Source organism: Centrocercus urophasianus, unplaced genomic scaffold (assembly GCF_019232065.1).
Source record: "Centrocercus urophasianus isolate 14NV4802_14NV808 unplaced genomic scaffold, USGS_Curo_1.0 seq_17, whole genome shotgun sequence".
Lineage (NCBI taxonomy): Eukaryota > Metazoa > Chordata > Aves > Galliformes > Phasianidae > Centrocercus > Centrocercus urophasianus.
In genome coordinates, this window is record NW_024884722.1 from 11280974 (window position 1) to 11308175 (window position 27202).

Here is a 27202-nt window from a genome sequence, read left to right on the forward strand (position 1 = left end):
AGCTAAGCATCCCATAATGCAAAACCACGTCCGTTATTAGCAAGAATGACAACTGAACTATAGCCATCGTAGAAGGAAACGCCTGTATTGTTGCTACTAGCATTCTGCCCACTCTGTCAACATGACGCGATGTAAGGGCACCAAAATTCAAATACTCACTGTCATTTCCTGTTCAAAACGCCTGTACATCTGTTCCCGCTGTTGCAGGAGCTTGTTGCTGAGCTGCTGTTGGGCTCTCTGCTCCTCTTTCTGAAGAAGCCTCAGCTCTCTCAGCTCCTGACGCCTAAAAATACAAAGAACTAGTTCATATTGATGGGAAAACAAAAGAAAATTACAAAAGAAAAAGCACTGACAACTTAGATCCAGTAAAGCTAGTTTTGAATCCTCTCATTGACAAACAGTTTGCATTTATTTCTATGGGCGGAAAAAAAACAACTTAGTCCCCAAATATGAAAAAAACCAACTGTTACGTTCAAGACACTGTAATCTCTTGCAAAATTCACTTTTGGAAAAGCTTACCGCAGAAATCTCATTTCTTCACTTTTGGAGTCGTTTTCAGTAACTATTTTTGATGTTGTTACGCTCACTTCCACTCCATCAACGACAAACTTCCGAGTTTTCTTTAAAGTTTTCTTCTGTCTCCTGGTTTCCTGAATAAAGCACATAGAGAAATTGGTCTGCATTCAATCCGGTTCACTCTTCCTTTTTTTTTTTTTTTTTTTTTTTTTTTAGTTCTCTTAATATTAAATCACTTCAGTGTTTGTATGGAGGCACACTGCAGAGCAATCAGGCCATCTTGCTTATCAAGTACCTGATTTACTTACTGAAACCTGAGAAATTGTCATGAAACGAAACTTTCTTTACTCAAAGGAAACCTGATTATTGGTCATCCAAATTGCCATTCAGAGGAAAAAACAACTGATAAGCCCTGACCAAAACAGACTCAGTTTGATTTTCAAGAGCTGAAGAGTCACAATTACTGCCTCCTTTTGCCTGTAATTTTCCCCAGTCAGCAGTAAAGGAATCTAATTGGGAAAAACAACACTGAAACCCAGCGATGTTTAACTCATCTGCTCACCTGTGCTTTGGAAATAAATGCAACTGGCAACACGCTGTTATTTTGGTTGGTTATGATTTTAATTCTTACATGACAGCAGCCAGTACTTATGTGATGAGGACCTTGCTGACAGGATGGGAGTAATTCCCACTTGTCAGAGCTGCTGTTGTTTCATTATGAGACAAAATAGACCCCAGCTGAAACTTTGCCTCCATTGTGTTAAGGCAAATGCATTCAAGTTGTGATAGCACAGCTATTTCAAGTTGTCCTTTGTTTGTTTGTTCTTGTTTTATTTCAAACTTCTGATTACACAGTTACTATCTTAGTATGGCTATAATCAGATCAGTATAAAGATATAAGTCAAGTTCATATTCTGAAATGTGCTTTATCCAAATAAACTCATTCATCCCAGCATTACTGCTGCAATACAGTACAAAGGAGTGGTGTCTGGCATTCACAAACTCGAGATGGTCTGCCTTAGATCTTTTAAATCTAAACAGAAACATAAGATGGAAGTGACAGGAATTCAACATGAGATTCAGACACTGAAAGAGATTTGTCCTGGTAAAGCAGGGATTCTGAGGAGGGTAAGGCACCAAAACAGTATTCTTGAATATTAGCTCTGAACTACTACTGTGCACAAATCTTCGTGTTTAATAGTTAAACTTTGTTACCTGTACTTTAATTTATTAGAATACAACCATGAAACAAATTAAGGAGATAATTAGCAGTTCTGTAGCTACTAGCTTGGCTGCACAAAACCCAGACATGCACTGAATGCATAATGCAGATCATCCCCATTCACACATATTTCTATATTCTATACAGCAATGGAAGTTTTTCCAGTCTGTTTTCTCAGTTACAAATGTCAAACTTGGAGATGGTTTTAGTATTGCATTCATATAGGATTCACATAGGATTTTATATTAAAAATGTTATTGCTTATACTTACCTGTAAAGATATTGATCCTGTCTCCTTGTTTTTACTGAGGAAACTAGAAATTGACAAGTTCAAATCAATGCTGCTGTTATCAGCAGTAGAACCCGTGCCTGAATCTGCATCATTTTCCTTCAGGTTCTCAGACTCCAGCTGCTGTAACGTTTCAGTACTGTCTTGGTTATCTATTTTGACCTTCTCATTATTTTCTTCAGTGCTGATACTAATACTGGGAACTGGAGTGAGTTCAGAGTCATCAGCCTGTTTGCTGGTAGTGTCTTGAAGCTTATTCTCCATTATTTTATCGGAAGGAACTTCCTGTTGCTCTTTGTCCATTCGGATATTGTTTTCCTGGATATTCTCAGCTCCGTGCTCTTCTGGATTCTGGTCCATCTCAGTCTGTTCATCCACCATTTTATGAGAAATATCCTCAGGCTTGTCCTGTATTGCCTTCTGGCCTACCTCATCTTCTCCAGAGTCTTTGCTCTCCATGTCCTCCATGCTACTTATTTTACAGATATTCTCATTTTCACTTTCTGCCAGCTTTTTCTCCACTTTGATCTCTTTGTCTTGGCTTTCTGATAGAGTTTCCTCACAGCTGATGATCTCAAGGACCTGCTTAGCCTGACTTTCCACTGGCTTATCCGACGTCTCAGGTATTTTATCCCCGCCGCTGATCTGTGTTTCAGCAGTACCACCTATCTCCTTAACGTTTTCAATTCCATGCTTTATGAGTCCCTTTTCTTCATCCGACACTTTATCCTCAGCACTAGGTACAGAGTCTGTAGTGATGTCTGTTATTGCCTCTTTCTGAGCTTCGTCTTCATCTTCCTTTTCCTCTGTGATATTTTCTGCAGTGACCTTTTCGTTTTCGCTCTCTATTCTGATTTCCTCTTCTTTTTCACCGGTTTCCTCAGAAACGGTTTCTCCAGTTTCTACACTGTCATCAACTCTACGAACTGCTTTCAGTTCATTTTCCTCTCTTTGTTCATTTCCTATGTCATTTTCTTTCTCCGTTTTTAAGTCGTGTTCATCCTTTGCTTCTGCTATTGTTACTGCATTAAGTTCTTTCCTTTCTTTCTGAGGTTCTGTATCTTCAGCTGTTTCTTCCAGACTTTCTGTATTCTTTTCAGCTGGCAATATTTTGCCTTCCTCAACTTCACCAGTTGGCACAGAACCATTCTGCACTTTGATATCACCATCACCAACATCAGGTATGCTTTCACCTGTTTTCCTAATTTTAATGTCCTGAGAGTCATCTTCAATTGTTTTACCATCTGGAAATACAGCGTTGCTTTTCTCCTCACTTGCATTACTTTCTGTTTTCTCAGAAAGTGATTCCAGAACAGAGGCATTCTGTGAGAGCTTATCCTCTTCAGAGCTGGCAATACTAAGGTCAGAAGATGCACGCTTGTCTGCAGGTAACTGCTGAAAAATTAAAGGAAGAAAAATATTTGATCACCTTCAAATTTACAGCACAGTTCTACTGAAGAATATCAGAAGAGATGAATACGTTATGTTCTCAGAAAACATTACATGAGTGCTACAGTTTGAGAGCACTTCATAAGGTGTTACCAGAGGACAAATGCCTGAACTGTAGCTGGGCTCTGAACAGAACATTTCCCAAAAACGCTCTCCCATGCCTCAGAATTTAATAAAATGTGCTGTGATTGAAGAAAAGGGATCACAGTCAGTCTACTGCCAGGCAGCAGACTTCACAGAATCCTCAGGAGTCTTTATGCAATCCCATCGCTCCTTATTTTATTACTTTATTTTCCCTGGTAGTCCCATCTACATCCAGATTTGAAAAACATGTCTTTGTGTCAGTTTGGTAGGAAGGACTAACACAGTTTTAATTAGCATAGAACTGATAAAATTTAATACTAAGAACCTCTTCACTTCACCAAATACATCGTCTCTCCTTTTGTTCTTTGATAAAACACTTTTTGTCTTTTAAATCACAGTAAAGCTCCATTAAAATGGTGAAAACTTCCAGCACAGCTGAGTAAGTAGTGTTACTGCACTGGAATAGAAACAGTTACATAACTGTAGAAATTGCTGTTGCTGAAATCTGAATGATTATCAGATTACATGCAGATGTAAAAAAGAATATACCAATGAAGAATCATTTGAACCATAATTGCTCTTCCACTGTTCAAAGCGATTACAGTACCTCTGGCTGTACTGACTGCTACAACCCTGTAATTTGCAGATCAGGCTTTTGATTTGCCAGCAGGAATACAGCAGGCTAGCTATTGTACCAAGCACGGCTATGATCACACACGTCCTACACCTGACAGCTTCCCTAAGCAGGAAGAAAACAACTTTTTAATGTAAAAGTGCGTGTAACAGACCCTTCTGTTTGTGCCATTCTAGAAGCTTAGTATTCTCCAAGCAGTTTTTAAAAGAAATGCAGTACAGTAAATGTATCTATTTCACAGCTCCCTAGGCTGGGACAGGAACCACTCTCAAGTAGTTCACAGCACCGAGGCACAATTGCTTAAGCTACTGTGCAACTGATTTGAGTTGCAGGGTGACCTTCACCCCCAACTCCATGGAGATGAATAGCTTAACTGCTAATCAGCTGATGGAAGTGGTGGGTGATGCTCCAGGGGACTGAGAATAAGTCCTGGAGAGAGCTGGTGAGAACACACTTCTGGAGGTTTGCTTGGGGTGGAAAGTGGTATGGAGGGCAGGGAACACAGTGGTTCAGTGAGGTATGAGGAGAGAACGGAGGTGTACTTCTTGTGCTGGTAACGGCAGCCACCAGCAGTACTGGTCACTGTCTGACAGTGACACCAGAATATCAGTGATACCAGAGAGGCACCACGTGACACTGCAGCCTGCCACCACAGAACTGAGCGGCGGGGCTTTGCGCTCCGACAAACTGAATCTGCTGTAGGACTCTTAAGCATCTTTAAAAATACACTCAGATACAATCTCCTCCAGCTAAAATTTGTTTCCTTGACTTTGGATTCTTTTTTTTTTTTGACAGTCACACTTGCTGTATAACACTTGCACACTTTCCTTCTTGGTTTAAGCATCACATGAAATATACAAACATGTTTTTTATTCATCTAGTCATGCACACTTAAACATTTTATACATAAACATTCTACACTGCATATACATGTAAAAATACGTGAAGGCAGCAGACTTCATTACTAGTTCTTCAAGAGCTTAAGAGCACAGTAATTTTGAAAGCACTGTTTTGTAATAAGGTTATCTTATTTTTATGCTGTAATGCTTAGATGACTTGAAGTGAAAGTTAGATAGAACATCAGAAAATTGAGAACTCCATAGAAAATTGGTGGTTGAAACTATTTGCATATTTAAACAACTAAATTTCAAACTGACCAGAGAATTGTCTGTTTCCTCTTCTTCATCCTCATCTTTACCATCTTCCACTTCTTCCGTAACTTCTGCCTTAGCTTCTGCAATCAATTCTCTTATCGGTTTATTGGAAGTAACGGTAACAAATGGATGCTTGTGGAAATGATAATAAAAAAAGAAAGCCCATCATTAAGTGCTAACCTCACTGCACACAATTTGAAAAACACATCTTAAAAGAAATAGCAGCTTCAGAGAAACATTACTGATTCTCTCAAACTTTAAACTCACAATTTTAACATTAATCATAACTGCTTTATTTCTTTCTGCTGAAGTTTTATATTCAGAACATTTGTAATCAAATAGACTGTAAGAAGTCTAACAGAAATGCTCAAAACACACATTATTCATTTCTACTAACCTTTTTCATAGTCCAAAGAATAAAAGTAGACAGATTTTTTAAAAGGTTATTTTTCCTGGAAATGGTTTTCATTTCTTTTCAGTTCCACAGTAAAACTATTTCCTGGGAAGTTTTATCCAGAAATATTCTTTTTAGAAAAAAATGCCTTTTTTCTTTGTAGTGTTTTTCCCTAACAGGAACACAGAATTCTGCATTTTTCTTTAAGGGAAAGCAGATACCCGCTCTTCTCCTACTCCTACCATCTTAATCTTCTTTCTCTGATTGGCCCTTCTGCTTAAGCCTATTCAACATGTCAGATGTGTTCCGGATAAGCTAAATGTGTGCTGACGTTAAACAGAATCAAATGCACCTGCTCACATCTACTTCTGTTTGGCTATTCTGCAGTGACAGCATTACAGGAGGCAGCCGAGCACTAAAGCTCTTACAACACCTGTCAGCAAATGACTACTTACGTAAGTATCAGCTCCACCCATTACAAGCATCAGTGTACAATTTAAATACTTATGCAAAATAATTAATTACAACTCATCAAAACACGTAAACAGAGAATTTGATCTGCACTTTGTATTATTTCATCAGGTTTTACTGAAAAAGATCTTCCAACAGCATTGAAATCATAGTATACAAACATCTCAAACACCCGAATATATTGAAATAGTTACTCTGCTTTTGAAAGAATATGAAATGTTTGTCTTCAAACAGCAGTTCTGAAGAATCAACTCCTCATACCTGTAGGAGTTGGGTTGCACTCCACCTCGAATCTACATTCTTTTCCAAACATTTCTTCAGAAAGTCTTTAAAATCTGATGACCTACAACAAAACAAACCAGCAGTGTCTTTTCTTTAGTCTTGACTAAGGAAATCAGTGATTCAGAATCAGATAATGAGATCAGTGCACAATGAAACATTTTTTTTTTACTTTCATGTGCATCTACACTACAACTTCAGGTCCTTCTATTGATTTAGAGAAAGAAAGACAGTATAGGGATGGAAGAACCAATGTGGCTCATGTCATCTTTAATACGTTCTTCTATTTATAGAAGAGTTTACTTTTGGCTCTGAATTTACAATACAACCCATCTGCTATACCATTAACTGAATCTCACAAGGATATCACAGTGATCAAGTAGATAACAGCTTTTTTTATGTCTTCTCGGTATAAAAATATTTAACTCTCTTGTTTCCCAATTTGAGATGGTCCTGAACTGCATTTGTAAAAGACTATTTTTCATATATTTTAATGCAAAACTGGCAAGTCCTCAAATTCTGTAATAGTTCAGTATTAAATCTTCTGTATAGAACTACAACAAAGTCACCATAGTCCCTGCTGTATCAGATTATAAACAAATGAAATACACAGAGTATATATAGAAAATGGCTTTATGCATAAAACCAGCACCATAAAGTTCAGCAGTGCTGTGCCTCTGAACAGAAGTGAAGTCACACATTGCCTTACAGTCATATTCTACAAACGAGGGTGGGAAATGAAATACAAACCATTTAGAAGGCTGTGCTAATGTAGGTGGATCAGATTTTGCTATTTTCAAGAGCACTCGCATTGGATTCAATTCATGGTGAGGTGGCTCTATTTGAGCCATTTCAATTAAAGTGATGCCAAGAGACCAAATGTCGGCCTTGTAATCGTAAGGCCTGTCCTTAGATGTCTCACACATGACTACTTCTGGAGCCATCCTGCAAACAGAGGAACGAAGCACCAGATTAGAAAATGCACTCTAATCTTATGGAAAAGGCTCTAAACAACCTGAATGCATTGCAGCATTTTTAAGAAGCAGATTCTGCTTTTAATACATTTATGCTCTCTCGAGCTTACAGCATTACAGCATTAACAACAAAGGCAACGTTAGGATATTGGTTCTAACATTCAGCAGAACAGCACGCTTACCAATACGGTGTACCGATGAAGGAATCTCTCCTTTGGATGGTTCTGGTGTTTTTAGCTGATACTCCGAAATCCGCTTAAAATGAATGAGAAAGTATTATTAACTTGGAGGTGGAGATACATGATAGTTTTAAATTTTACAGCTGTTTTTCAGATGCTTTGTGTTCCAAAGCAGGCGTTCTGCTGCACTGAAAATTCAAAGTTAAATAGAAGTATTTGCATTTTGACAACTGCCTACCCAGGCATTCAGGTTTCATAGTATTTCCAGTAAAAGATACCGAGTAAATCTTACTCTCTGTTGCTAAAAAAAAGTACTGCCAACATTGAGCTGTGTTTGGCAGGACAGAAGCAGGTATCTGCAACAAGAATAAGCAGGTTAAATTATTTTAATTAGAAAATGACTTTAGTGTAGGAAGGCTGTGTTGCTCAGATACAGCTTATTAACTCTCTCATTAATTCCAATAATCATTCAATGTTTGATTTTGTTATGTAAATTCTCCAGAAGTGAGGTTTTATGTTTCGCTTTTTCCTCTTTGCCATCTGTCTTTAAACCACTGTGTCTTTTATTAAAAAAAAAGAAAAAAGAAAAGAAAGAGATGACATTTAAATATAAACATTAGGCTTATTATAGATGTGACTTTCCTTAATGAAAATACACAGATTATAGGAAAGGAACAGAATAGCCATATGCTGCTGTCTTTAATCGGTACCAACTGACTCGATGGCTCAACACTTGAGAAGCCTAATTTTGCTCTATGAGGGGAAAAAAAAAAGGATTAAGAGAGCTATTTGTTCAAATGCAAAACCTGAAATACTGAGGGGACTATAGATGCTGAAATAATAAAGCACACATGCAACAGAAAAAGTCATTTCCCATTCCAGTATTTATAAAGCAAGGAATTATCCACTTCTGCCTGTACCTGAAACAAGAAGTACAGAAAACTTACAGGGGCTAAAATGTTTTTTCAAGGGAAGCTGTGCTTCAGAAAAGGAAAGTAAATTAGATTTGAAAAATGGTTAAAATGTTTTATATAAATCTTAACCAGCAAGCCTGAATCCATCACTAAATATATACATGGGGAAAACTCTGGTCTGAACTGTAAAGTAGTATCTTGACAGCCTGCACAGCGCTGTGTTACAGCCAAGTTTGACAAAAGCTTAAAATAGTTACAGTCCATATGAGGGAGAGCCAGCTTATAATTAAAATGAACAGAAATTCACGTCTCCCTCACCATGAGGCTTACTATGATTTTTGTCTTATACAGCAATACATAGAAATTAAGGGGGTGATTCTATTATATTTAAAAACCTGCTCCATGAGAATGAGTCCATGACTAAAATCTTCAGGCTTCTGAGATAAAGCAAAAGCATCAGCAACATTTGTAGATGAAGAGAAAGGCATGTGCTAAATATTAGAGCTACAAATAATAACCTTATGCAAGGAAATCGTTCAATACTATAGATACAAAGAATAACCTTTGCAAGGAAATCCATGCAGAAACACAGCTACATGAACCAATAATCTAGCCAGGCAGGTTCTTAATTAGCTGTCATCTTAAAAGCTTATATCCATCGGCTGTAAGGAGCCCTGAACCTAACAGATCCAGACAACTCCTATCTTTTTTCTACTGGAAAAACTGAGATAGTTAAATTTATTCTCTTGGTATAAATAAAAAGAACAGAAAAGAGTTCCAGGTATCCCTTTTCAGTCGTTGCAAAGAATGTTCATTTTTAAAACTAAAAACTATAAAAAAGAAGTTACCACAATAAGGTAAATTAACATATAATTAATCATGCCACGTTCTAGGAAAGCGTTATATGTAACATGCTTACCTAGTTTAATGTCTCCATCCAATGTGAAAAGAATATTGCCAGCTTTTAGATCTCTGTGGATGATCTTATTTTCATGCAAGTAGTTCAACGCTTCCAGTGTCTGCCTGCACACCACTTTGATCTGCGGCTCTGTTAATGGCCTTTCAAGCTCTGAAAAAGAAGGAGGCAGAAATAAACACACAATTTTTGCGTTTTTATGTTATTTGTTTATAGCAACCACCGTATATGTCCAAAAAAATGAATCAGTCTGACAGATGCTGAACACCATATCGCTCCGTTTGGTGTAACAGCAACATTCCCAATTATTCCAGTGAAACAAAAATTTCATCTCTTCATCATCCCCTCCTCCTGATGAACTCTGTACATCTGTACACCTACCTATCTGAACTGTGAAAAAACCAGAGTACAGACATTGGGTGCCTGTTCTGTAATACACATAAACGTTAAACAGATCCCTCACTGGTATCAGCATGCACTAATTGGAGGAGTAAGCACACAGAACTTAACTAAGATTGATGCACAATAAAAACTTATCACCAAGTAAATTGGAGGATGGCTGGAGAAGGGGATCCTGAAAAAGGATCAGTATAGATCATGTTAAAACAAAAGGAGAGCTCCATGATATGCAAACAGCTCATCACATTCACTTTAAGGATCGAGACATTAAAGTGGGTTTTGAGAAATAAGCAAACACTTTAAAAATGAGAGAAAATTAATCTAACCACAGAATTCATCCACAGATGCTGTTGTAAATACACTTGTAAGGATCCCAACATTCAACACGTGTACCACACCTATTACATACACATTTGTCAACAATCTGTGCTTAAACATATTTCAATATTATCATTTTAAAGATGTTATGAAATTAAATATTTGAAACAACTTATTTACCCAACATTACTGCATCTACTGCTCCACCTGCACAAAATTCGATCAGGATCTGTATACAAACAAAAGAATACATCAATTACAAATTAAGTCGTTCTGCTGAGCTGAAGCGTTGATTAAGGGAGCATTACTGGGAGACTACAGCTTCAGACTATTTGAGAATCTGTGCACTAACCACTACAAGGTATTGATACTATTAACAAGCTAACAGTAGGGCTGCGAAGCTGAAGTAAATTATTTGAAAGACGCTTGGAGATCCTCAGAATGTTAATCCAAAGTTAAAATTCCACAATAAAAACTATTAAGGTCAGCTTGAATCCTAGTAGTAACGTGATTTACATAATCTCTGCAAACTCATTTCTCAGTTATTGTACTGCACTTTCATAATCTCCCATTGAATGGTCCAAGTAGAAGAGCGACATGATTTTTCAGCAGATGTTATCCCCGTGTTAATTTGCTTCAGGTGAGATGAAAACCTGGACAAATAATCTTTAAAATGATGGAAAATGAATAATTTCAATTTTCCTCCATTTTCATTATTCTCTATAACACATCAGTGCTTTTATCCCAGAACCTAACAATACCACAGCAACTCAATCTCCAGTTCTAAGCTTATGTGTGAAACAGAAATCAACTGCACTGTCACTGCTTGGGGGCACAAACTCTGCTAACATGTAGAACATGAAAGAACAAAGGAGAAAAAGGGCAGACAGAGTGAATGAGAAGAGCAGGGACATGAGAAGAGGTCAATCAAGAGTGCCACTCCAATCTTCATTGTGTTTTTCTTCCTTAATTTGAACTCTGAACATTGAACTGTAGTTTTCAGTCTGACAGCTGAAGAGCATTTTGGTCAGAAATCTAACGAACCGCTGGGAAGTCTTTTTTAGAGTCAGAGCATAACTGCTCAGAGAGTAAGAAACTTCAGATTACAGCTTGCACAATAACACTCTTTTACCACCATGTGACGTCTTACTTGAAATTACTGTTGTAATTGATATGATACTAACATATGCATTATGCAATGTAACTCTCTGAATTCTTCAAACCATTCTCTCACTTGATGCTTCTGAATACCTACTGCCAAGTAACTGAAGCGTAGGAAATGCTACATGAAAAATTCTCTGTACAATTTTAAGTTTCATCTGACAATCTGACAAAGGTCCCTTTGGTACAGAAATGGTGTTTCTAAAGCTGGAATGCAAAACCACACTCTTCATGTTCAAATCTCTTTCATTTTCTCTTTTCCCTCTCCATTAAGTTCCATTTATGAACCACATCAGAGCGGTGAGCAAACCACTCCGAGCCTTCTCTCTCACTTTCACAGCTCTCTATCTTCTTTGTGATTACAGAGGTATCATTTCATTTTACAGCTGTTCATTTCCCTTCTAACTTTAATCTGCCAGCAAACCTATTTTAACTCAGTTTCCCATTCTGCTTCTAAGCACAGTTGCATTCATGCTCACCTCTCTGCACTGAAATTTGTTCATAATTCCAATTATTCTATTCCATTATTCCATGTATTATACAGTGTCATTCTACTCTACATTTGGGTTACACAAACTCTTCACAGAGTTCATCAGAATTATCAGGAAACGTGGTACTACAATTCAGTTGTTTCCACGCATAAAAGAAAAGCGTAATTAAAAGAAAATTTCCGTGGAGTCTCACATTTCTTTCAGGGTATCTTTCTGGATTACAAACTCCTTTTAAGGAGACACGTATTCTTAGTATAATCCCCAAAGCACTTAAAATATTGCATCGAACCATTCAGAAGAATAAAATTATTTTAATAGCTCAAGTGAGTCCATGCAGAGGACACAGCACAAACTGAGGTGCAGTCACACGTACACCCACTGCACTGCATCTGCAAATATCAGTCAAATAATAACTGCTGAAGTCATGGTGAACTCTCCTTGCTGGAAGCACCAACAAAACCACTTATATGCATCTAAAATACTTACTTCCCAAGCTGACCTTTTCAGCCTATTATTTATTTCACAGCTGCAAATTCTGAGTCTCAATCTGAACTGTGCAAATGTAATTAACATTTGAATCCTGCTGTAACAAATGAGCACCAAGAACTCTCCCCATACACCAAAATGAGCTGCTCATTTCTGAGTTCTGGATTCAAACTGCTACCTCTGGGTGGGTCATTTTACAGTGACAGTTTCCTAAAAGTCATACTTACAATTTATGAATTAGTTTTGAAACTGTACAGTTACCTGAATAGGGACAGCCAGAAGAAATATGATTGACAAGTAGCATTTCAAGAAAATCAGGAGAATGCATAATGTCAACGTTCTTATGAAACAAATGCAAGTATTTAGAGAAGAAAAATACCTACCCACAGATTGTTTTCATAGTAGAAGGCATCTAGGAGCTTAACAATGTTAGGATGGTCACAGGATGCCAAAATATCAATCTCTACCATGTAATCTTCAAGTTCTTCTTCCGATTTTGTGTCAATCACCTTTGCAGCAGCCAGCACTTTTGTTTCTTTGTTCTGAGCCTGTTAAAAAAAGTCACAACAAATATTCAGATATGGATTTCAGCAGACAGTTGTCACTAACAAAAAAACCAAACCAAAACAAAACTCATCCCTCTTGATAAGTCTGTGCTGTGTTTCTACCTTTAGTTTGCCTTTTCCACAAAAGAGAATAGCTTTACTGTAAAGACTAGATAAACGCCAGCAGAAAAATTTCTCTCAAGGTTGAGACTCAATGTAAGACAGACACATGGCAATACTCAGTTCCAGCTGCATTCTTGAAGCCACAAAGCAGTCAGTAGCTGAGGGCCATTGCTGTTTGTATGCCTTGGATGAAGTTCTGCATTACTCCTCAAATAACCATTTGCCAGCGGTTGGCAAGGAGTATCAGGCAGCTCCACCTCCCCTTCTGACACTGCCCACATTATGGCAGCACAGCTGTCTGTAAAGCCACACAAAAACCATCTTCTACCAGAACACAGGAGGTTATGCTCTTCTCAAGCCAGGGGCTGTGTTCAAGCTCCAGTGTTAAAATGTTGCTGAGCAGTTATCAGTTTGCTGGGACACCTCACTGTGACTGCTTCACAATGAGCACCACGTAGATGTGTGTCACACAGGCACACAGTTACACACTTAATGATCCTCTTGCAAGTTCTTTGAAGGAATAACTTGGAATTCCTTTAAAGAAGATTGGCACACTTCTAGCCATGAAGAGTTCTCCCAACAGAACAAAACGGAAGATCTAAACCAGATGTTTATGAAAGTTTTCTATAAAACAGCCATAACAGCAAAAACAATGGCAAGATGAATCTGCTAGGACTCACCTTACACTACTCAGAACTTTTCCTACACACAGTCTACTAATATGAAGGGGAAAAACAAGTCTGCTTCATAGCAGGAATGAAAGACCAACCTTCCATCTCAAAGCTCCATTACAGATGAAACCCAGAAGCTTTCCAGATGTCTCACATCACAACAGTTAGACCCAGTGGGTTCATGTGCCCAGAAAACAAGTTGTGAAAGTGCCTTCTAAAACAGTAAAATCTCAATTATACACTTATTTTTTGGAACTAAGTATGGCAATGCACTCTCTGCAGGACTGTGTAATTTATTAGGAAGATACTTCACAAAAACACGAGAAGACCATAGCATTCATTTTCACACAAAGTTGCACATGAACTGTACCACAATGGTCTTTTTTAAAATGGAACAACGTTTCCACTTCCACACTAAGAGATACTGCTGCTTCCAGATTCTATTTCACCTCTGATGGAAAGGAAGAAGCACCAACACATTATGATACACACTTCCACTCTACGGGGCTGCCTGCATTTGTAGAACATGCTGCCTTTTTTTCCCTGGTCAGATTTCTGCACTACTTTGATTTCCCCCAGATTCTTTTGCTTGAAGTCGACAGAAATCTGCTTTGCATGAAATTTCTATTTCCTCCTTGTAGCTCTATTAAAACATCTCATTAAAAAACAGAAGCGATGATAGAGACTGGAGGATTATCTTTATGAGCATCTTGATTATAATCAAAACCAACGTATGCTCTCAATCTGACTTCCAGTAGTAACAGAAGTAATTGTATGCCTAGATCCAGACCTTTTTTTCCTCCTAAAAAGAAATGAGCTTTAAGATCAGCGTATTTCTACCGAATTTCTGAGGGCAGACAAAACATTTCAAGCGTACATCAAGTTACACCTGAAAATAAAGAACATCTCAATGTTTTGTGATTTTAAAGGCTCATTTTGAGTAGGATGTTATCAGTTTCCATCATACATTGCACACACCACTCTGCAGTAAGCATCAATTCTTGTGAATGGCTGTAAGAAGTCTATAAGAAACATTGTGCATTTGGACTGAGAAATAAATCCAAACCTGCGTGAGTGAGCAGTATTAATTGTTCAAACATCTCTAAAAAACATGGAAAGGTGTTCTCTCAATGAAAGATTTCCCTCTAAAACTCATTAGGGAAACAAGAGAAAGCCTCTATTCTAGCGGCCTCGTTTAGCATTGCATTTCCTGGGGTAACAGCCCATGAGACAAAGAGGAACAAAGGGCACTCAGAGCCTTGTGGGGCACGTTGGTTTCTTCTAGGCTTTGACTGAAGCTTTTCTTCTGTCACACAACAGTCCCCAAAGGTCAGAGAGGGAGTGAAACTGTTAGTGGAGCTGCAACCTTGATTTGCATTTACTTGATTCGCATTTGGGCACATTTACATCTTAAATCAAAGAATCATTAATGCTTCCCAGAGGTTGTGCACATTCAAAATAAGTTCTTTTGACTCCACTTCCATAACAGTGGATTTAAGCCTCAGTCCTATGCTGAGACGTCTGAACTGCTGTCTTTTATGACTATGGTTCAGTCCTGCCTCATGTGGAAACAGGGAAGGAAGGGAGACAGAGACTGTCTGTCTTTGCACTAAGAAAATTTTCTCTCAAATGATACATAGACATGGTTGAAAGCTGAACTGAAATAACAGTCCTTCAAAATCTGACTGTCACATCATGACAATGACAATATTGACTGTTACGTATGGCAACATACAAATATTGTAATCCTTCCACCCAAGCCTCTATTTGGATTAAATATTTAATGCTATTGCAGCAAATGTTAGCTTACAGAGAGACAGTATGCACAGGGGAATAGCAAACTGTATGTGACACCATTACAATGCAAGGGGCAGCCTTGCTGGCAGAGAACACAAAAATCTCTTTCTTCTCCAAACTCTGTTTTGAGAAAGACAGCGGGGTTGCACAGAATAAATACTACTTTGTAAATCAGAACTTGCAAATCGCTTCTCTGTACCTACATCCCTTGCTCTAAAATGGAAATGACATCTACTGTACAGTAACACTGGAAGCAGTTGGAAACATATCAGTACCAGAGAAAGGAACAACCACTTCTCGTGAACTGGCATCCATGAGTGCACGAAGCTGGTGACCCCTCCTTCCTCCTCCTGGATTTTTGTACAGTGTCACATATCCAAACAAGTTCCAGATCCAGAAGCTTTGTGAAGACACTGATAGCAAAACATTAAGAGATGGGTTTACTGTCCGGGCACCCAGCCAAGCAGTTACATATTCCCAGCCACGGACAACAGGGAGAGCAGAGCCCCTGTTGCACACTAACAGGATTACAGCTCAGAGATAACCATCTTTCATCTTCGTGTGACCCCCATGAAGTTTTGGCCCTGGTTGTGAGGACCGGTTTCAGTTTCCTACCACCAGCAAATGCTGCCTACCCAACAGCACAGCCTCCTGCCTGTGATGCAGCACGTAGGCACCTCAACATTAAACCTTTGTTTACAGCTGAGAGAAGCACGTCCTTTACCTGCTGCCCGGTCAGCTGGAGTCACTGCTGAGATGAGAGATAAAACATTATTTGTCACTTTTCTTCCCTAAGCCTGATCTCCTCTGAGATGTTACATAACCACACGGAACGTGTTGCAAGCAGCGAGACCAACCAGATGAGAAGTTCTTCCTCTGACTCATTCTTTGCAACAAAACTACGGTCACACTCACAGCACCTCAGACTTGCCAGGAAGTGGAAAACACACATCCCTATCCTGCAGAAAGTGGTTTCAGTGTAAAATGCTACACTTCTGCATAACACCCAGCTCCCTGCATGCATCCTGATGGTGTCTGATCTGAGCAATCAGAACTGAAAACCATCCCTGTGAGACAAAGCAGGAGCTGATTGTTACAGCTGGCAGAAGGCAGCGGATCTCAGTCTTCCCTGACCACACCAATCAAGGAGAAACAGCTGCCATGATTGCAGATTATAACAGTCTGATCAAAGAAATGTGTATGCAGCAGCTGGGCCTACTGGAGAAACTACTCTGGGCTCTTTTGTGTAAGTTCCCTACATCTTAGCTAATAATGCTCTGTGCTTTTTGATATTAAAAACCAGCATTACTGATCAGCATTAATTGTTCAATATCTTTTAAACATGAAAAGGCATTCTTGGTTAACAAAAGTTGATTTTTCTCTAAAATGCATTCATCAAATAAAAGGAAGGCTTAATTCTAACAGCAAATTTTGAGATACACAATTAAAAGCATCAATTCAAATTTAATAGCAAACCTAGCTAGCTGTGCAATATTAAACCACTGCTTTTAAAATAAATCAGAAGTTACACCGAGGGAAGAGATGGCAGCTTCTGAAAATGAAGGAAGATGAGACAATGCAAAGAAGTGACATTATTTTGCATCTGTTTCACTGAACAACATTTGAGTATCTCACACAAAGAAATAAAATGAAAATCCAAGGTCCGTAGTTTCAACAGACACGTTTGCACTGAGGAACTCAAGGGCAGCCAAGCTGTATCTGCTCCAACACAGAGGTGATGCTTCCAGAGCTGCTGAGCAGCTAACAAAGGGCAGCATCCACCAAGGAAGGTGATGTGCCCTTGAACTGTGGCCAGTGAGAGAAATGACACTGCCTGCTACCTACTACACCATTTACTTACCTAAACGCTTAATGCCAGGGGAAACGTACTGCAATAGCAGCACAGATAGGTGTCCCTCCTTGCAGCAGGTACTGCTAACAGCGCCATGCCCAGCACTCAGTGCGTCCTCATGGCTCTGTGGGGTGGTGCTGCCTACACTGTTTTTGGAGCTGTTTCCATGACAACTTATTATTTTAACATTATCCTTGTACTTCGTATTTATTGTGGTTCTTCTGCTTCCCCCACTGTTGGTTTCTGAGGATTCCAGAAGTTATTTCTGTGCGTGGTATGCGATATAATTTTTATGTTTAACCTCATGGTTTCCCCTATGTATTTTCATTAACTCTGTGGCATTTCACATACGAGCTAAGCAGAGTTGCATCCTGGTCCACGTGTCGTTTCCCTGAAAGCGGACGGATGTTTCTAAGTGTATCTGTGAGACAACCAGGGCTGAACTGAGAAAGAGGTGCAAAATAGCAGAAATGGTTCTTTACAGACAGCTTCACAGTGGCAGCGATATCTGATTATAGAAGCACTCCTTTTATTTAATCACACCCATGTAAGAAAATGAAACGGAAAAAAAATTCCTGAACATTGTTGAGACAAGTCAAAAGACAGCATGCTACTTTATAATATACTTTTCTTTTTGACTCCTTCTGTTGCTGCATGACAGCTCACATCCTTGCAGGAATCCAGCCGGTAACACTGAGAAAACATTTGGAACTAAAATATTAAGTGGTGTCAGAGGCATAAATGCAAAGGACTGCTGTTTTCCGTTAACTCAGTTACAATAACCGTAGGAACCATTTCCAAATGCAGCATTCAAATACACAATGCTGCATTACAATCAACTCCAGTAATAGAGAGGGGGAGGTGTGACAAACCAACAGCTATCCCTGCAGCTCTGAGCTCTGCCAGGCCCTTCCTCCTGCACAGCCCACCAGCAGTTGCCAGCAGTGGTTTTCCTGCAGCTGAGCCAGCAACAGCCCGTGGCAGCCCCAAATTGAGCTGCAGCTTCCCAGAAAGCACAGCCCCGCATATCCTCACCTTGGGCTACAGACATCCTTGCATTGGGAAAAGCATCACATTTAAGTGATTCATTTACAAGTTCATTTGAGTCACTGTAGCTTAAAATTAAATCTTTAGCAATAAGCGTATCTTTATTACAGATGACAAATTAATAAAGGTTCCAATAGTCTTGTTAAACAATTTTTCATCAAACCACAATTGTTAGCTGTTCGTTAGAAATGCCTTAAGACATTAGCCAGCAAGTCAGAGTTGAAGCTGTCTTCAACTGTGGTTTGATGGCCTTTCCCCAGACCAATCCCACACTACCAGGCTGATGGGTGACATCCGTCATTCACTCCTGATGATTGTATGATTTGTTTGAACACAAGCCTTCAGAAATCTGATGCCTTTTACCTTTGAGTCCCCACCTTACATTCTCGCTTCTGGCCTCAGCCGAGCACAGGCGGCAGGTGGCTGGAGATTGGGTTACTTTCCGTGAGAATTAGGGCTCCCAGAGACGTTGTTACTTTCCCAGGCAGACAGCTGGAGCTGTAAGAGGTAACGCTGTAGCTCTCGGCCAACAATTGCATGCTGGCTTCACGTGGCACTGTCGCTCTGTTCGCCTGCGCTTCCTACACCTGCTGAGGTGCACATATTAACCCAGAATTCATTAATTTAAATACAGCAGCTAGGTCAGGCCTCAGCTCCTCCTTACCCTGTTGCTTTGGGTTGGGTTACAGATGGAAATGGGGATCTCCTCTGCCCAGACCAGAGGTGGCATGATGAGAAATGTCTTCCAACCCAGTGCAGCCATTTATGTCCCCAAGCAGAAAAATGTGTCTGACTCCAGCATAGAAAATGGGTTCTTGTCTAGCTAGGAAGGAACCAGTCAACAAAATCACAAATAAAGAACAAATGACAATTTCTTTGGACTTTAAGAACACTTCAACAAAGGCCTTCCGACAGGTTACTAGGGAAACTACAGTCACAGAAGCAAAATGTGGTACACTGTCATTAAGTCAAAAACATTTGCTGTCAAAGTAAAGAATACGATTGAATGCACTATATTTCAGATTGCAGAAAGAAAACATTTGAGGATCTGTACTGAAATTGTATTTGTTGGAGAAGATGATGGAATATAACAGAATTACTGAACTGCAGTTAATATTTACAGTTCAGGAACAGGGGCACAGTTTGGGAAAGGGCACTTTATAGTTTGATACTGCAGTGTCAGCCACATTCCGGAGTGCAGGGAGCACAGCTCAACTGCCACAGCTGAGATGGAACCAACCAAGATGAAGCACCATCGCCTCCTCTCCCACTGTCTTCCTAAAGTGAACAATACAGAAAGTGTACTTCATATATGAAGAAAAAAATACAGGCTATAGAAGCAGTTGAAGAGCTCACATGTACAAAAAGTCACTTGATGACCAGAGCAAGAAAGGAAACAAGCCTGCATCAATACCACACTAATACTGGCAACAGCTGTTGCAAAACTCTCAAACCATATTTTCAGCTGCTCCCTGCACTTTGGGGTTTGTAACAATGAAGTTTCCCCTGTTTCTGAAGGGAAAAGGAAGTGACAGCATCCTTTGATAGCTGTCATTAAAAAAAAGCTGTAAATCATCAGCCTTGTTCAAGTAAAATCGTTAGAGACAAATCCACAATTCTCTTTGAATATTAACGTGTGTTATAAAGAACAGGAAATTTAGAATTCTAGCCAAGTCATTGCTACTTATGTTCATATCTTTAAAATAAATTAAGAGAAGCCAACTGCAAAGACAAAACAACAGAAGAATTATTGAAATAGCATCATTCAGCTCTTCTGTAGCTTTGTAATAGGAACAGGTTATCTTCAGATTTTGTTTAACTACAAAATGCAGCATGATGATGTGTGCTATTCAGACCTTCCACAGCCTGTGAGCTGCCAGTAGTCTTTTTTTGTGTCAGTGATCCTTAAACTGCATTCCACCTCTTGAAAGCAGCAGGAAGCATTCTGACAGTCAGTACAGGAATTCTCTCTCATTCAGATTTAGTGCTGTTCCAGCTGTAGCTCTTTGTGCTCCAAGTGTCACAGCTCAAGAGATGAGGACAAGCCATCCAAACAAACATTTGGTACTCCCTGCAAATTGGCTATTTGAGTGCTACAAAAGCAGCATATTGGCTTCTGCACTTAACTTGATCCATACTCAGTGCAGTAGCGAGGCACACTGCTTCTGATGTCCCAACTTTTGAACCAACACCTCCACTGTCCTGTCCTCTTTCCCTTGCATTAATGCTGTCCCTTGTCTGGCTGCCCCGAGCAGGTTTGGGGAGCCAAGCCAGAAGACAGGAATGGCCTCCATGTGAAATCAGCTTTGGGATGGACTTAGTCCCTTGACCCAGACCGTCACAGCGTCAGCATGCACTGAACTGCCCCAAACAGGAGGCGAGAAGAGGAACGCAGTGCCAGAACTGCCTGTGGTGAGTTGTGCTACCATACACTGCTATGGGAAGCAGCCACAGCGGAGAACCAGAAACTTCAGGAGTCACTTCTGTACTTATGATAAAGCTACTGGAAAGCATCTCTGATAAAGTGTTTTCTTGGCTGTCACACTTGTTACTGCAGTTCCATACAGTTTTAATGCCTTTCAGAGATTCAAAAGAAACTTAAAGAGAGCTGAATATGACAGTTTAAGAAGTTTTCATGTCATCAGCTATTCAACATCCACTCCCTAAGTGCCAGGATCCCTCAAGTGCTTCAAGTTATGCTCCCCAATTTTCTCTTGATCCACTGCAGCACCTTGAATTATTTAACATCTCTATTGTTTGACCTGTATTAACACTCACAGAAATAAGCTCTATTCACAGCACAATACAGATTAAGAATAAGCTCAATTTTCTTTATATTGTGCTGGCCTGCTCAGGGCAACAAAACTTAAGAATTAACACCACTGTCAAAAACTCATGTCGCTGAAACAGAAGACCTGCCATACCTGTGCACCAGCTCATTTTAATACTTCTAAATACCAGGCTTTGTTGTTAATTTTCAGGGTATTTTTGGTTGTTTTTATTTTAAGCCTGATGTGCTAAGTGCACAACTCTTAGTGTCATTAAGCTAAGCAGTACATCTACCTTTGCTATTCAAGACTGACTTAAAGCTCTTGCTACACCAAAGGGGGCATTTTCAGGTAACCCAGCTCTCCTTATCGATACAAAACGTTCTTGTTTAAGTCTCCAGACTTCCCACTCAAAAGAAGTGAAAAATAGCAGACCGCTTCCTTCTTTTGGGTCACTTCTAAGCTCTGTGCATTTTCACTAGTGGTAAAAACTACTCGGAAGGGCTGCACAAACAAAACCCAATTTAGGCTGAACTCTAGAGTAGCCATTCATTTGTGTTTCTGCAATAATGCATTTGCTTTAGGGATCTGACCACACTTCCCAGAGATGATCTGAGGCCCAGTATTTGCAGTAGTGCAGCCCGCTGGCTCTGACCCATGAGCGCCCAGCACTGGCAGCAGCACACTGCGCCTGAGTGCTGAACCGCAACAACTCTGGTATCGAGGAAGTCAAGCAACTAAGATAAAGAGAGAAGGAAGAGAAAATGACAATGGAAACTCCTAAACGATCAAGTAGTTGGTCTCAGAATACACACTAAAAAGGTTGGGCCTCTTCAGCTCACAAAAAAAAGCTAAAGGTGGCATTGGAACATGACCAAGCTTTACAAAATGAAAAAGGCAGCATATGAACCGAAGATGAGAACTTCGTACAACATGTTAATTCTTACTGAAGAGGTCTTACCTCTTCGTTACAAAGTATTAACTCTCTGCTAAAGTAGTGCTTTGAAATGCAAGTGAAAAGTCATCTTCTATACAGTGAAATCTAGACAATTGCTGGAGGAAAGCCTTGGATTTGCAACAGAAATGGTCTGTGTTCAGAGGACCACTGCCTACAAGAGAAAGGATAAATTCCAGCGCAGCTTCCCTCAGAACAGTCTTCTGAATCACGGTTATGACCAACTATTCCTAGGGACAAGGCTCAGCTTCTTAAAATCCTCCTTAAACAAGCAAATCCCACGTATAAGGTGTGGTTCAATAGGAATATCAAAAAAGTAAAGGGACAACTCTCCTGTAGTGCATTACTAAGCTAGAAGGATTCAGGAATGATTCTGGCACAGGCAAGTCACTACTGCTGCCACCCCCAGTAAAACCATTCTGATGCACAGCTTCAGTTGCAGGGTAATGGTTCCCCCAAACCATAGCAGAGTACGCCGTTCCAATTCCAGCCTCAGTTCACCCCCTCATTTTAAATTACTGCATTGAGACAACTCCAGAACGCCATCTTTACAAAGAACAGAGCCTTCCCTTTATTTTGCCTGGTCTCCATCAGTTGCACATACAAAGACTTTGTGAAACAACAAGAGTAATTCAGGACGCCCTACAGAAGGGAAAAGTCACTCGAGTTATCTGCACTAAGCAGAGATTTATCAAATTCTAGATGCCAATCAAGAAATTGATTTACCTATCATGGCACAATTCTACTTTTTCATTTTCTTGCCCACAAAAAGTCAGTAAAAATTAAGTGTTGTAATGGAATGCTTCAGGTAGAAATGCTTCTTTAAAGCTTTTAATACTTCTTTGGCTTGGCTCCAGCACAGAGCTATTCTTGAGCAATTTATTTCTCTAGGCTGTGGGTAATTACAGCAAACAAAAAGTGGCTCAGAAATACAAACACAGGGATATAAAGGGAAAAAAGCCTGTGTCTGTCTCCTGACCATTCATGCTCAGCTGTTTTACATTACCCTCTCCATACAAAAGTATGCAATCCCACAGAATATTGCAATGCAGTCTTCATCCAAAAGGGTGAAATTGAAGCAGCATTGTGACTCATACTACAGCTTGCATTTACGGACATTTAAAAGTGCTGTAAAAAAAAAAAAAAAAAGTTCCCTCCTAAAACCAAACACAGTAGTTTACCCAAGCATGAAACAGAATTAAAAAGTGTAGTGCATATTCAACAGAAAATTGAAAGTGTGACTGAAAAAGTCACCTTTGCTCTAAAGCCCTGGGCTGCTGCTGAAGTATCAATGCCACCAAGGAGCAGCTGAGGGCAGCCTACCAAATTTTGTTCAGCATTACCTACAGTCAACTCTGTGCCTGTCAGCATTCAAACGTACTCTCCAAGTGCTGCTTCTAAATCTACAAAGAGACACTTTTCCATTTCTGAGTGGGGAAAAGAAAGTGCGTTTCCATATAAGAGATCTGAAATGTATTTGGCAGTTAAAAGTTTATTTTAAGCATTCCAAGCTGTAATCACATTATAAAGCCATTAGAAGTTAATTAGACAGAGGCAGATAAAAATCCCTACTTTTATAGTGGTTTGGAGACAAATGCTGCAATCTTCTTCGTCCTTTCTTCTTCCCTGGTTAATCCAGCCAGGTTTGTGGTCTAACTGCAGATTTCCTGGCTTTTCCATCGCTAAGCATTGAGAACTAAAACAATCTGACCAGTATCAAATGTAAAGACAGCACAAGCCTTGAAAGTGAGTAATTTGGCAGTTACTGTGAAGTAAAACTACGGTCAGAAGAGGTGAAACTATGGCTTTGGCAACTGAGTTTATAATCTGAATATAATTAAAGGTTTTTGGGAGAGCATGAAGAAACAAAGACCAAAAAAAATTTCACAAATTACATTTCAGTCACTGAGGTCTCAATGCATTCAAGATCACAAACCAGAGGATTTAATTACATGCTGCCTCTTCTACAGCAACACAGCTGTCATTAAAGGAGAGCAATGTCTATAATCTTACCAGATTCTCAAAACGTGGGTCACAGTGTATGAAATACATAAGGACCACTCACAGCTGCATTCAATATTGGTAGTAATTAGCATAAACTGGTAAACAGCTCCAAAGCTGTTACCCATCATGCAGAAGAGCAAAGCTAATGTTGTACTGGTACCATGCATGCGGCTCAGATGTATGATGAGCATCTACATTATAGAGCAAAGCAAGAGTTTGTACCCAGATCTGGGAGTTGTTAAGCCGTACATACAGCCTGCAAGCACGCTCATAATTCACACTCAGTGGGCACCATCCTGCAACTTGAATACTAATGTGGACTGTAAAAGCTCTTCTGCTTCCGCTTCAGACCACACTAAAAGATGGAGCAGAAAGACAACCCATCAAAGACTTGTGTTTATTCTGGTTCCTTCGGTTTATCCTAAAACAGAAATGCTGTTACAGAGTACAAAAAGACTTCAACCCAGAGATACCAAAGATCTGGAGAAAAATAAATCCATTGATGACTTTGTGTTTTTAGAAGTTGCTGCATTTCTGCATTGCTACTCAGACAACCTTCTGGACCAGCCATTCTCCAGACTCACAATTTTGGAAGACTGTGGGGGCAGAAGAGCAGAAAAACAGAGGTTCCTTCTGCTTCCTATCATTTCCTGCGTGTACTGGGGGGGAACTGTCACAGCCAAGGTCAGAAATCAACAGAACTGCAAGAGAACTTTTGAGAGAACCAATTTCGACACCTCACAGATCTTCTCATCTTCTACAGTTTGGCTGCATACAAGGAGCATTTCTCAATCTCAGGCTGCCCAGGGAGGCTGTGGAGTCTCCTTCTCTGGAGATGTTCAAGACCTGCCTGGATGCCTACTTGTGTCACCTGCTGTAGGGAACCTGCTTTGGCAGGGGGGTTGGACTCGATGATCTCTGGAGGTCCCTTCCATCCCCTACAATTCTGTGATTCTCACTATTTCAAGATTTCAGACTGACATGTACAAATATTACTTCTAGGATGCTTTTCAAATCACTTAAATTTGTGGGATTTTTTTGTCTGTTTGCCTCTCAACAGTAATAAACCCAAACTAGGAAATGTGGGAATCCCAAACACCAACATAGAGCATTATTCCTTAAGCACTTTTTATGGGGTGGTCAAATTCAGAATCTGGGTGAGCACCAGAAGAAAGTCGTGAACTCCTCCTGCTCTGCAGCAGTGGCACCCATGGGTGTTCACAGGGCTGCATGAGTGCAGGACATTTCCCTGCCCAAGACTGAACTGAGAAAGTTAAACCAATTTGTTCTAAGAACTGATAAACAAACAGAATCACAGGTTTTTCACACAACTTAGACATGAAGACATGAAAAATTGTTCCCCAAGCTTAAAGACACAGCTTCCTTCTGCAATGTATTTGAAAACATGAGGCGATCACCTTTAGCTTAAGCCTGAAATCCAAAGACAGTCTTATGGCCAGGCAATAAAACAAGCATACAGATAGCCAGCTAAGAAATACAAAGCATCAGATGACATGGAAAATATATCAACTTCTATAAACATAGTTTAAATTAGAAAAAAAATAAGGATTTCCTATTTAGTTGGAATTTTATACAGTTTATAGAGCTGTGCTCACACCTCGGAAAAGATGAGTGCATGACTAAGCAGTGACCATGAGTGATTTACATTGCTCCTCCACAAACCTGCCTGCAGCTTTAACTACAACGGGCAGACGACACATTACTCATAAGTTAAGTATTGGGACGCAGGTTCCAAGCCAAGTTACTGCAAGACGTCCAAAAAGTGAGGCGCTTCACATGCGGGATGCTTCTTACTTCTCCGGAATATTTACATGCCAATACCCACTGCAAACAACAACACCGGCTTACAGCCCACAGATAACTCTTACACTCCCCATTTCCTCAGAAAGCTCAGCGATAGTGACAATGCATTCACAGAGACCTGCAAAGCTTTTCCACAATGCACTGCCCAGCATTTAGCCGGTAGCTTTTCCTTATCTGCTATCTCCAACAGGCTCAAAGTGCAATGGCGTGAAAGTGCGGACAGGCAGCGGAGCAGCAGGCAAGGAAGGTTACCTCAGAGCAGCGCTGCAGCCACTCACCCGCTGCGGACAGCCCCGGCTCTGTCTCCCACCCACAGCACACACAGCAGTCCCAAACCGCCCAGGTTGCTCTCATGGCTGTGACCGACCTCTGCTAACTTTAAGTAAAGCTTCAGCTCTTTTTTACATGGACTACATATTTAAAAATCGAACTCTATCACTGCATGCATTACTCTCTTGAGATACGGCAGCTCTCTTCCTTTCTCTCCTCCATCTACTGATGCCTCTATGGAGAAACAAAGCAACGTGGCATTTAAGGGAACATTATTAATTCAGATCTCTGGAGGACAACTGAACTATTTTACTGCTCCAGTTTAATCAGGGCTCAACTCACAGTGCCTGCCATGAATGAAAATAGATTGGAACAAAGGTACAGCAAACAACTTTAATCAAGATGGGTGGAAGTTCACAACTGATTCATTCTTGTGCATAAGAACTTAATGTAGGACATTTCCACCTGCTTACTCTTTCCACTTTTAGCCTTACTGCAGTCACACACAAAGCCTCAGAATCGGTATTAACTCCAAACACGCAGAATTTCAGACAAACTCAAGCAATGCCCTTCCATGTGGAATTGCATCTTTAACACGAGAATGCTCCTGAGTTCCAACAGCTCTAACATTCTAAGCAATCACCTTCCAGAGGTGCTAACGGCATCAGGTAAACTAAAAGGTCAGAGCAGGCGAAGAAAAGCGCAGTGCTTCATCTCACATATCAGGTAAGCAGTAAAATCTGCTCTTATGAAGTCACAGGTGTTAGAAATATGCACCCGAGTAAACAGCACACTACACTGCTATCCTAGAGATAACTTCAAGCACCAATATCCAACTGCAGCAGTGATTTAGATAAACATGCCTGTAAGGTCACTGAGATTAGAAAATACAACTTCTCCTTGCTCTGCCCTCATTTTGTTTGCAGGCCAGAGTAATTTTGAGATTTTTGAATACTAGAAATTAAGTTATGATGTAGACAAGAAGTACTTGTAAGCAGCCAGCACTCATCAGCTCA

The 27202-nt window shown here is 39.9% G+C and overlaps 1 protein-coding gene across 3 annotated transcripts in view; it reads right to left on the reverse strand.

Annotated features, from left to right (window-relative positions):
• The window catches only part of SLK (STE20 like kinase), a 46177-nt gene that overhangs the window by 13989 nt on the left and 4986 nt on the right, over positions 1-27202 (reverse strand). For 2 of the 3 annotated variants that reach the window (XM_042818924.1, XM_042818922.1), the window contains exons 2-11: positions 12714-12878; positions 10373-10421; positions 9479-9628; positions 7649-7721; positions 7243-7437; positions 6475-6556; positions 5352-5480; positions 2010-3422; positions 520-650; positions 160-283 (exon numbers count right to left, since the gene is read on the reverse strand). In XM_042818924.1, coding sequence (XP_042674858.1) covers positions 160-283; positions 520-650; positions 2010-3422; positions 5352-5480; positions 6475-6556; positions 7243-7437; positions 7649-7721; positions 9479-9628; positions 10373-10421; positions 12714-12878 — 2511 coding nt within the window. The remainder of the gene's footprint in view (positions 1-159; positions 284-519; positions 651-2009; positions 3423-5351; positions 5481-6474; positions 6557-7242; positions 7438-7648; positions 7722-9478; positions 9629-10372; positions 10422-12713; positions 12879-27202) is intronic. The other variant, XM_042818923.1, reaches the window with a different exon arrangement.